The 12,007-nt window shown below is 34.3% G+C and overlaps 1 protein-coding gene, 1 long non-coding RNA gene and 1 other non-coding gene across 9 annotated transcripts; 2 read left to right on the forward strand and 1 right to left on the reverse strand.

Annotated features, from left to right (window-relative positions):
• Positions 1-1,977: 1,977 nt before the first annotated feature.
• Positions 1,978-5,008, reverse strand: LOC109191063. Of its 7 annotated transcripts, XR_002055862.1 has the most exons (10): positions 4,885-5,008; positions 4,604-4,704; positions 4,450-4,497; positions 4,215-4,330; positions 4,027-4,082; positions 3,830-3,891; positions 3,633-3,708; positions 3,357-3,424; positions 2,533-2,797; positions 1,978-2,414 (listed from the first exon to the last, which is right to left on the reverse strand). It is a non-coding gene; the product is annotated as an uncharacterized LOC109191063 (long non-coding RNA). The 7 variants fall into 7 exon arrangements; XR_002055861.1 differs by lacking the exon at positions 4,450-4,497; XR_002055863.1 differs by lacking the exons at positions 4,450-4,497; positions 4,604-4,704 and having other exon boundaries at positions 4,221-4,330.
• Positions 5,009-6,761: 1,753 nt separating this feature from the next.
• LOC109191096 (GATA transcription factor 11-like) lies at positions 6,762-7,244 on the forward strand. The gene has a single exon (XM_019341667.1). The coding sequence runs from the start codon at positions 6,762-6,764 to the stop codon at positions 7,242-7,244; it is 483 nt and encodes a 160-aa protein (XP_019197212.1).
• Positions 7,245-10,561: 3,317 nt separating this feature from the next.
• Positions 10,562-10,632, forward strand: TRNAG-GCC. The gene has a single exon. It is a non-coding gene; the product is annotated as a tRNA-Gly (tRNA).
• The last annotated feature ends 1,375 nt before the right edge of the window (positions 10,633-12,007 follow it).

Consider the following 12,007-nt stretch of genomic DNA (forward strand, 5'->3'; position numbering starts at 1 on the left):
CCCGCTCCAAAGCCTCATTCTTGGCGCAAAAATGGTGATATTGTGCCGGGAAACAGCTTCCTCAAGAGTCTGGAGAAGAAGCGCCTTCTCCACCAGCTCCGACAACTCCGTGTAGTGCGAATCCAAAAGGGCCACCAACACCGAGTTGGAATTGATCTGAGCGCCGGAGCTCAGATTTCTTGATGGGTTTTTGAGCAATGCTGTGCCACCCACTAACCCAAACACCAACAAAAACACACTAAAACACAACAGCTTGCTCAGGCCAAAGATCTGAACATCCATGGCCGCTCGCTGTAGATTAATTGATTGCAGATTTGCAGGTTGGTGCCGTGACTCTCATTTTAAAAAATTAAGATGAAGTTACAGAGAAGTGAAGGTTGGAGAAGAAGATAGAGTGAATTGACGCAATTGCCCTCATATTAGACGACCATCTAACTGAAATATAGACGGAGGATCAAAATTGTCCTCGTCATAATAAGAGTGTCCATAAATTGTCTGATTTTTTTATTAAGGACTAAAATTGTCCGTGCCACTATAAATCTAGGACCAAAATTGTCTTTTACTCTTTTACAAATTACTTAATTAAGCATGGATTAGCATTATTATCAGTTTGGAACCAACCAGCAGTCCTGTTGAGCAATATAAAGGTTTATAATTTGTTTAAGATTTCTCATCATCATCAACGCTAAACACCATGTCCAACCTATACTTCGACTTCATCGTCCCCATACGAAAGCGCACGAAGCGTGCACGATCAGCTTCTAATCCATGGATCCGCCGGAATGGGGCTCCGTCATCATCTTCCACTGCTTCTGCTTCATCGGAAAAGACACCATGCGGCCGGCAACAATTTGTTTAAGATTTCATTATCAAAAAAACAAAAACAAAAACAAAATTGTTTAAGATTTCTGATCATCATCATCAACGCTAAGTCGCTAAACACCATGTCCAACCTGTACTTCGACTTCATCGTTCCCATACGAAAGCGCACGAAGCGTGCACGATCAGCTTCTAATCCATGGATCCGCCGGAATGGGGCTCCGTCATCTTCGACTGCTTCTGCTTCATCGGAAAAGACACCGTGCGGCCGGCAAGAAACATCGGATGGATCGAAGGAGTTCAGAGAGGGGCCGAACACTCTTTGCAACGCCTGCGGTGTTCGATACCGCACCGGACAGCTGTTTCCGGAGTACCGACCGGCCAATAGTCCGACGTTTGTTCCTACCATACATTGCACTCCAATTCTCACCGGAAGGTTGTGGAAATGAGAAGGAAGGGTACTGTTGAGGAAGCTTCGGCAACTATGGTGAAGGAGGATTCTGTGAAGAGCGCAGCTGCAGCTGATGCCGATGAAAAGAAGAAGATGGAAGAAGGGAAAAAGTGAAATATTGTCAAAAGTGCGTGGTATAATATAACCAAAAAAAAAAAAAGGAATAAGGTTCAAATTGGCCACTGAACGTAACCTCACTACACCAAAAGTCGCATTTAGCGGCGGTTATAAATTTGTTTAGCGGCGGTTTCGAACCGCCACAAATGTATTTCCCGGCGGTTATTTAACCGTGACTAAATAGTGTGTCGCGAAGGTTTTAGCGGCGGTTTTCTACAACCGCGGGAATTTGTCCAACATTCATTTAGCGGCGGTTTTTATTACATTTAGCGGCGGTTTCGAAACCGCCGCTAAAATTGATCATTTTTACTATGGTTTAGCAACATTTATATAACCGCCGGTAAAAACATTTTATTTAATTTTACTATAAATTTTAACGGCGGTTTTAAACCGCCGCTAAAATATAATATTATTTTTTATAATTATTTTCTTATTATTTTCTTATCTAATAATTGTGATATTTTTGAATTGCGACTATTTTTTTTTTTTTTTTTTTGATCCTCAGTAAATTTTATATATTTATTTATTTATAATTCTCTACATTCAAATTTGCATTGCAACCACAAACAAACTCTCTTGTATACACTTGATTTAAAAGAAAATCAATTATAACAATATTTTTCAAATAATAACACCAAACAATATTCAAGTACAAAAGTCTACATATTATTTGAATTACATACATAACTAAAAAGTACTTTTACATAAAAAACCATATTTGACATCTTTGTAACTATGGACATAAAAAATATGATAGCTAGGCCCCTTTACAAGACTGCCAATCACCGATGTCCCCTGATCAAGTTCAGGCACCCTGGGAACACTACCATTGCAGTCCAAAACCAAAGGAGGCTGGTTCTGGTTCACAAGCACCATAGCTTTTGAATCGTGGATCTAACAACGACTCAACCGGGGAAGAGCCGTGTGACAAGTAATGGTTCTAGGTATTAGACAGGCTGTTTGATTCTGTCAACCATGAATTTGCTCTTGCAGGCTTCACAATAGGGCTCTGATTAGTTTGAACAACCTGAGAAAAGCTGGTCAGTACTTTAACTGCAGAATAATGCTAGATTCACACAAAGCTAAGCAAATGCAGGAGTTGTTGCTCAATTGGGAACTAGAGGGAGTAGAGGCATTTGATTCACCATCAATGAAGCTGAGCAGTTGCAGGTTTCCATCCTCTCCCAAGGGAACTGCAAATTCACCATCATAGTCTAAGGAATGGAAAATTCTTCCCCCAGACACAAAGTCCTCAACCTGAATCCGAGAGATTAGTAGATCATCCTCGGGTGATGTTATGCATGAATTCTGAGGCTATAGCAAGCTCTTGATTGTCTTCTGCTGCTGATCAAATATCATCTTCAACTGCTTGCTTTGTTATTCAATTCTCATCTGCAACTTTTCCTGTATCTAATCACAGACAACAAGAACTAAGAAACAGGATTTTATGGGACAAAAGAGGTTAACAGTCTTATAGCAGTATAAGACTATAAGTATCAATTAATTATTAATGCAAATTTAAGTCCATAAGAAAGGGATCGGAATGAGTTCCAAAACAATGCCAACTTGCCAATACAAAATAAAACCCAAATACAATGGAACAATGGAGGATCAGTATTAAGGCAAGCAATCCCAAATCAATGAGGCAGTGCAAAGTTGACAATTGGTTCAAAAAGGGGGTCCAGCTCAAGCCAATGCTGTTAAACCCAGATTACAAATTCTATTATACATTCAGCTTATTACCAAGTGTGCAGTCTAAGTATATGTTTCCAACCCTCCCTACACTATAGTATAGTTTACTTTACATTCACTATTATCAGTCACTTATTATGGCCAGCAAAAAAAAAAAAAAAAAAAAAAAAAAAAACATAAAGACAAGTGAAAACATAAGAAATTGCTATACTGAAATGTTTGCAATTGAAAATTGAAATAATACAAAGAGTATTTCAAATAAGAACCTATTCACCACCTTAGTTATCTTTGATCTACGTGCAGCTTCTTTTGCTTCTCTGATTTTCTTTGTCTTTAAATACTTATCTGTTTAGAATTTCATAAATGCCAGTATTAAAGGTCAGATTAGATTAGTCTTATCCTGAAAAAGTATCCAAAAACTATTGACATATATACATAATCACAAACATGCATATATGGTTTAGGGAAGATAGAAGAAGGAGCATACAGTGATTGACCTCTTCAAGCTGTCAACCTAATGCAGATATATCAGTAGAAACTAAAAATGAAATACCTTCTCCACTAAGTGAAATGCTCCTCAATGAAAATGCAAGCTGGAAGCCTCTGATCAGAGACTCATGGCTGGATTTCTGCATAAGTTGATAAGAGCAGTCTGTCAAATAATGACAACACAGACACAGGACTAAATTGAACAATGCGTTTGCTCGGTCTAAACTGATAGTGGAATTGTACATTTAACTCATTATATACCTTAGTTCGCGAAAACAGCATCAACAAGCTGTAAGTATGAGCGATTGCTTCAAAATGCTCAACTGTAAACTCATAGAAATCATCTGATTCTTCAGTTTGAGTTCAGTTCAAGGCTTAGTAATCTCAAAGAATAAAACAGAAATGAACCCAAGATTTATCCATGCATAATTCCTTCAACAATAATGATAAAAAGTTACCTCTTGTGTACTAAATATGAAGATTTGTCAAACTTTAGTAGTTTAGTATACAAGATCTACAAAGAGAAATAAAGATGGATTGTCATATGTGCAATGGTTCCAAGACAGTCTATGAGAAACAGCTTATTGATATTTCAATCAATACATTGACAATATTTAATGCAAAATTGAGCACCAAATGAACCTACACATACGCCTCTATTTTGTTGTAGTTCCCCAATTGTATAAGCTCATTAGCTATTAGTGTAATGTGCCACATATTACTGATTCGTGGTGGTGATTTCCCTTCAAGAGGGACAGTTGGCTGCAAAATCATTCAATAAAAGTAGCAAATTTATATAAAGAATAACATCTGTAGGAAATATCATGATCATTTAACAGGAAACAAACATACATAGAGAATGCCATAACACAATCAATTACCAATTCAATCAATGGTCATTTTGACAAGAATTTTTCCAACAAGTTTAACTGCCTTAAACCAAATCAATTTCTTGTCAGCAACTACTACTGACACTCACTAAGAATGAAATCTAAACATGATTAATGCAAATTTTAGGAATATGGAGATACTCACAGCCTTGCTAAAGAAACACATAGCATATTTGAAAATCCCTAGCCAAAATATTCGAGCCGAATCAAATCCCTAGCACTCTGTCAGATATTCGAGCCGCAGCTCTTCGAATTGAAGATAAATAGCCAAAATATGAGAAATAACCAACTTTGCCAGATTATCAATTCCAAGCATGATGCAAAAAAATCACTCAGAAAACCATTAAATCCATAACTGACAAAAATGGAGAAAGAATATATTGCTTAATCTAAATCGACAAAAGAAAGAAAGTATGCTAAAATTACCGTATCACATTTTAAGTTGAATTCGGAAGGGGAAGAGAAATGCAACCTGCAAAAAAATCTCTGAATCAATGGTCGTGAAGGAGACGGAGAACTGTGATGAAATACAGTCTGATGGTCGATGGAGAATGAGACTTTGAGTGGTTTCATTCTAATATATATTAATTAATATATTATATACCACTATATTTTAATTGGGATTTGGGAGCAGCGAAACACATCTTGTATCTGATTAATAGCGGCGGTTTCCCTGAACCGTGGAAAATAAAACGCTACAAATATTATTTAAATAACTTTTAATTATTAAACCGCGGCAGTCAAAGAAACCGTCGCTAAATATTTATTTCGCGACAATTATTAACAACCGCCCCTAAATTAGTGTTGCTAAATAAGTCTTTTTTTGTAGTGCCTGAAAATGCAATTAAGCCACTGAACGAAAAAAAAAAAGTACAATTAGGCCACTGAACACTCAAAAAATGTGCAATTTCACCTGATAGCAGGTTACCCTCAATTTTAGCAAGTTATCTGCTTACGTGGCAGCTGAGTTGGCATTTTTAATAAATTTTAATTAATTTTTAATAGATTTTAATAATAACTTTTTATTAAATTTTTTTAAAAAAAAATAAAAACGACTTTATTTTATTTTTTATTTAATTTTTTCTAATTTTTTATAAAATTTATTATTAAAAATTATTTAAAAATTATTAAAAATGCCAACTAAGCTGCCACGTAAGCAGGTAACTTGCTAAAATTGATGGTAACCTGCTATCCGGTAAGATTGCATACGTTTGGAGAGTTCAGTGGCCTAATTGCACATTTTTTGAGTGTTCAATGGCCTAATTGCACTTTTTTTTCGTTCAGTGGCCTAATTGCATTTTCAGGTTACGTTCAGTGGCCAATTTGAACCTTATTCCAAAAAAAAAAAAAAATACAGATTGACAATTTTAAAATTTTAAAATACAAAATGAAATGAATCCGGGAAAAGTCAAAATTACGTGACAACTGTATTTTGTGCTGTTTGAGCAATTAAAATTTAATGTAACTTTTTTTAAAAGTCGTGCTTTATGGGTCATCATCACGTGACAACCATATTTTATGTTGTCTTTTAATGTAATCTTAAAACTTGTGGTGTGTGAGTCACCTTTACGTGGCAAACGTATTTTTGTGTTGCCTGAGTTGCCTTTGCATACCGACTATATGAGTAATTAAAGTTTATAGTAACATTTTCTTAAAAAGCCGTGCTTTGTGAATCACCATTCTCATTATGTAGATTTTGGGAATTTGATAAAAATGTGTAATGTACCGTTCTCATTATGTAGATTTTGAGAATTTGATAAAAATGTGTAATGTACAGTTCTCATTATATAGGTTTTGGGAATTTGATAAAAATGTGTAATGTACCGTTCTCATTATGTAGATTTTGAGAATTTGACAAAAATGTGTAGTGTACCGTTCTCATAACCGTTTTTTTTAAGTATTTTATATTTTGTTTCATCAAAATCTATTTACACATATTCCTGACGGTAACTTAGGTAAATAGTGTCCACATTAATTAACTTATAGTATTAAATATCATATACGACTACTTAATATATAATAATATTATAGGATAGTATTTAAAACACAGTATATAATATTTAATGTAAAATTAATAACTATATATGACAACCCGTAAAGGAATCATCATATATAGTATATAGTATATAATTAAAATAATAACTTTATTACTGTAATTTAATTTTTTTTAGTTTTACAAATTACTTAATTAAGCATTGATTAGCATTATTATCAGTTTAAAGGAACCAACCAGCAGTCCTGTTGAGCAATATAAAAGTTTATAATTTGTTTAAGATTTCTCATAATCACCAACGCAAAACACCATGCCCAACCTATACTTCGACTTCATCGTCCCCATACGAAAGCGCACGAAGCGTGCACGATCAGCTTCTAATCCATGGATCCGCTGGAATGGGGCTCCGTCATCTTCCACTGCTTCTGCTTCATCGGAAAAGGCACTATGCGGCCGGCAAGAAATATCGGATGGATCGAAGGAGTTTAGAGAGTGTAGCCATTGTAAAGCTACGGAGACACCACTATGGCGTGAGGGTCCGATGGGGCCGAACACTCTTTGCAACGCCTGTGGTGTTCGATACCGCACCGGACAGCTGTTTCCGGAGTACCGACCGGCCAATAGTCCGACGTTTGTTCCTACGTTGCACTCCAATTCTCACCGGAAGGTTGTGGAAATGAGAAGGAAGGGTGTTGAGGAAGCTTCGGCAGCTATGGTGGAGGAGGATTCTGTGATGAGAGCAGCTGCAGCTGATGCCGAGGAAAAGAAGAAGATGGAAGAAGGGAAAAAGTGAAATATTGTCAAAAGTGCGTGGTATAATATAACAAAAAAAAAAATACAGATTGACAATTTTAAAATTTTAAAATACAAAATGAAATGAATCCGGAAAATGAAATTAAAGTGATTTTGAGTCAACGTGATAAATGTATTGTGTGATGTCTAAGTAATTAACGTTTATTGTAACTTTTTCTTAAAAGTTGTGCTTTCTGAATCATCATTACGTGATAATCATGTTTTGTGCTGTTTAAGTTGTTTTTTAACGTTATCGTACAATTTGTGTTGTATGAGTCACCTTTATATGTGACAATTGTATTTTTGTGTTGTTTGAATGACTTTGCATACCGACTATATGTTTGAGTAATTAATATTTATAGTAACATCTTCTTAAAAGTCGTGCTTTGTAAGTCATCATTACGTGTCAACCATATTTTGTGATGTTTAGTTGTCTTTTAACGTTATCCTAAAAATTGTGTTGTATGAGTCGTCTTTACGTGACAATCGTATTTTTGTGTTGCCTGAGTTGCCTTTGCACGCATATCGACTGTCTAAGTAATTAAAGTTTATAGTAACGTTTTCTTAAAAGTCGTGCTTTGTGAGTCACCTTTACGTGTCAAGCGTATTTTGTGATGCCTGGGTTGTCTTTTAATTTTATCCTAAAACCTGTGTTGTATGAGTTGCCTTTACGTGACAATCGTATTTTTGTGTTGCATGTAGCTGTGTTGCCTTTGCATATCGAGAGTAATTAAAGTTTAAAGTAACGTTTTCTTAAAAATCGTGCTTTGTGAGTCACCATTACGTGACAACCGTATTTTCTGTTGCTCACTTGCCTAAGTTGTCTTTTAACGTTATCTTAAAACTTATGTTGTGTGAGTCGTTTTTACGTGACAACTGTATTTTTGTGTTGCGTGAGTTGCCTTTGCATACCGATTGTCTTTACTTCATGCCATGGTTGAATATTTAATGCTCAAAAGTTGACCCTCTTCTCTCTTAACCTCAAGTGCAATAAGTTTTCATAGTCATGATTACTTCAATATTATTAAGTCTAATATAAGTGCATTTAAGCTAATTAACTATCGAAATATAAACTGAAGTAAAATCCTAATTAACATAGACGTGGATTATATATTAACTTTACCAATTCTAAACATATTAGAGTTCAACTTCATAAAACTCAAATAAAATGACTAAATTAAACAAAAACAGTCAAATTTCATACTCTATAAGTTCATGACTAAGAAAAGAAAATAATTTATAATATTATATTATTATAATATAATAATGTCATCTTATCCCACATCTTAGTTAAGATGGAGGTGACTCGTTCTAGTTGTTCTATCTGGTTTGATGCATGTATGATGTACCCCAAATGATATTGTTTCAGTGATTATTTAATATATGTCGTATTTTCGCCTTCAAAGAAGGGTTAATAGCAGCAAAAGTTTGCCCTAGCAACAAGGTTTTACCAATAGCAAGAGTTTGAATGATAGCAAAAGATCTTATGTCACCAACAACAAGACTTTGGAACAACTTTTGTGTTCAAAATTATAGAGATTTTGAGTTGACAATCTAAGCAGAAGAAGTGGGCTCCAACCGTATTTTTGTGCTTCCTCAAACTTGTGCTATGTGAGTCACTTTTACGTGACAAACTGTATTTTATGCTTCCTGAGTTGTCTTATAACGATAGCTTGAAACTTGTGCTATGTGAGTTATCTTTACTTGACAACCGTATTTTTGTGCTTCCTCAGTTGTCTTTTGAGTACCGACTGTCTTTGCTCTATGCCATTGATGAATATTCCATGCTGAAAACTTGACCCTCTTCCCTCTTAACCTCATCTGCAATAAGTTTTCATAGTCATGGTTACTTCAATATTAAGTGCATTTAAGCTAACAATCGAAATATAAATTGAAGTGAAATCTTAATTAACATAGACGTTGTGGAATATACAGTAAAAATAGGCTTCATTCTTAACTTTATCAATTCTAGCTAATTCTAAATATATAAGTTAAACTCAAATAAAATGACTAAATTAAACAAAGTCATACATTCAATTAAATTTCATACTATATAAGTTCATGACTAAGAAAAGAAAACAATTTGTAATATTATACTACTAATGCCATACTATATCAATTCATCACATGTCAGTCGTCTTTTGCTTGATTCTTGTGCTTCTTGTGCATGCATGCCACGTCTTTTTTATTTTGTCGTATATTCATGTAATGTTGTCTTTATCTTGATTCTTGTGCTACGTGAGTCATCTTTATGTGTGTGTTATTGTGACACGTGAGCCATTTTTCTTTGCCAACTATCTCTTTTGATGTGTGCTTGTTGTCTTTGAATTGTCTTCCACCGAGTAATAAGGAAAACAAAACTCACAAATGGTTTAATACAATAACCATTAATTTGCACACTACCTTTGTGTGCAATGAGAAAATTGAGTTTCTAACAACATATTTTATAAGATCCAAAGAATATAAATGTATTTATAGTGGTCCATACCCATGTTATTTTCCAATGTGGATAAAGACATTCAAAACATTTTCAAACTATATTTTCTCATCTTCCAGTGTTCTCTCTTCTCTCATTCTCTCACCCTCATACCTCAATCTCTCATTTGCATTTTCCAATGTTCTCTCTTCTCTCATTCTCTCAAACTCTCCGAAATATGTTTAGGGTTCTTTAATTTCTCTCAACTCTCTTCTCAGTTCTCACTTCTAGTTTTCTCTAATCTCTCAGTTCTCTCATCGTTGAACTCTAAGATTCTCAAAGCTTTTGAATCTCTATTCCGAATATTTGAAATATTATTAGTCTGTCTCTCAGAGACTTTAGTGGCCTATTCCTAATTTTATGGTGGTCTGGTAACCGGTGGTGGAAGGACTGGAAGCCCTAGGTGGTAGCAGGAATTCATTGCCCTTTTTCTCCGAGAATGTATTGGAGAAACGAAGTAATTCTAAAAATTCTAATTTTATACTATTTTTTGTGTGATATACTGATATACGTTTGTGATATTCATAAAACCCTAATTTTATATCATATATCGCATATTTCCAATCAAAATTTTCAAGTATCAATAATCCAATCAAAATTTTCAAGTTGCTTTTCGGGTTTCCCCCTCTTTTATCATTTTTGGTTTAATTGAGTAGAATGTTTGATGTATTGTTAACGAAATATCATTTCATTTAAGTTTATCTACAAAGTTTTGGAAAAAAAAATAGTTTGAGAGCAAAATATTATTGACAAAGTGGAGAGGTTATAGTGGGAAAAAAAAATGGTTTAATTGAGGAGTAGAGAGATTATGTTGTTATAAATGTCTATGGCAATTTCAACAAGCACCAGTGGTCTAGTGGTAGAATAGTACCCTGCCACGGTATAGACCCGGGTTTGATTTCCGGCTGGTGCATTACTTTGAAGCGGTGATGACGTTTGCGCATGAGTGGTGCATTTGGGCTGCCACAGAGTCTGATCTTATAGCGCATCTGAGCTTCCCTTTTGGACTTGTGCATATTTTTTTCCCTATAACTTCTCCATTTTGTTTTATTTATTTTATTTGTAAATAAACCTAAAAGACTTCTGCATATTTTTTCACTATAACTTCTCCACTTTCTTTTATTTATTTTATTTGTAAATAAACTTAAAAGAAATAAATTCAATTTATGAAACACCGATAGTCATCTTTATCTTCTTCTTTTTTTTAGTACTATTTGATTATACAGTATCTGTCTATACATACTTTCTCAATCAATTAAATCACAAAGAATCAATGTCTCACTGGCCACAGAGATGTTACAAGCTACTTGACTTTCTTTTTTTAGGGAGTAAAGGATTAATTCATTAAATCATCAGAAATACAAGCTACTTGACTTTTAGTGATGAACTTATAATGTTCCACAAAAAATTATATTTTACATATGTAGTCAATAAATCAACAATGTACTGTTAATTCCTTTCAAAAAACAAGAACAAAACAATACAGTGTTAATTTTAATTTTGTTATATTACCTCAAGATTTGTATGTTTTGAAGAAAAACAATATGTGAAAAGTGCATTTAATTACTAGATGCCCTAGAAGAAAAGATTCAATTGTTTCTTCATTTTCTTTTAGATTATGGAACTAGTGTTGTATATTAGTCTTACCCCAAACCTTACAACTTACCAACACACACAAATATATAAATGATTATATTATATAAGATCTTTTCAAGAGCATTTTACTACAATCTCTTTAAATAATAACAATAATAACAATAATAATAATAATAATAATAATAGCGGGACTCGGATGGCATGTAACAATCTCTCCCATGTGGGAGGTCATGAGATCGAGACTTAGTGGAGGCGTTGTTGACTCTTTGTGCTCCATGAAGTTGAGAAAGTATGTTTGAACAGATACTACAATGTAATAGAGTCAGTAGCCTAATTTATTTATTTTTTATGTATTACTTGTTTCCCTTCAATTTTCAACCTAGTTGTTATGATTAAAATATCTTCATCTTTTCCTATTTAATTTCAACTTCGAAGAAAGAACACGTCAAGAAATAACGAACTTTGTAGACATGAGCTGCCAACGACAATGAATTAGTCAAAAAGTGCCACCCCTATTTAGCTAGGATGGCTAGATTAAAATCCCACAAACATTTAAAGTTTTACCTAGGAGTGATCACGGTTCGGTTCGAACCATAATCGTGCACTGTAGAACTGAAACCGAAATCGAACCGTCCATACGATTTCGATTCCGATTCTTAACCGAAACCAATAAGGTTCCGGTTAAGGTTTGT

Source organism: Ipomoea nil, unplaced genomic scaffold (assembly GCF_001879475.1).
Source record: "Ipomoea nil cultivar Tokyo-kokei standard unplaced genomic scaffold, Asagao_1.1 scaffold1617, whole genome shotgun sequence".
In the NCBI taxonomy this organism is placed as follows: Eukaryota; Viridiplantae; Streptophyta; class Magnoliopsida; order Solanales; family Convolvulaceae; genus Ipomoea; species Ipomoea nil.

Coding starts and splice junctions, on each gene's coding strand:
- LOC109191096 (XM_019341667.1), top strand. CDS start 6,762: ATGCCCAACCTATACTTCGACTTCATCGTCCCCATACGAAAGCGCACG.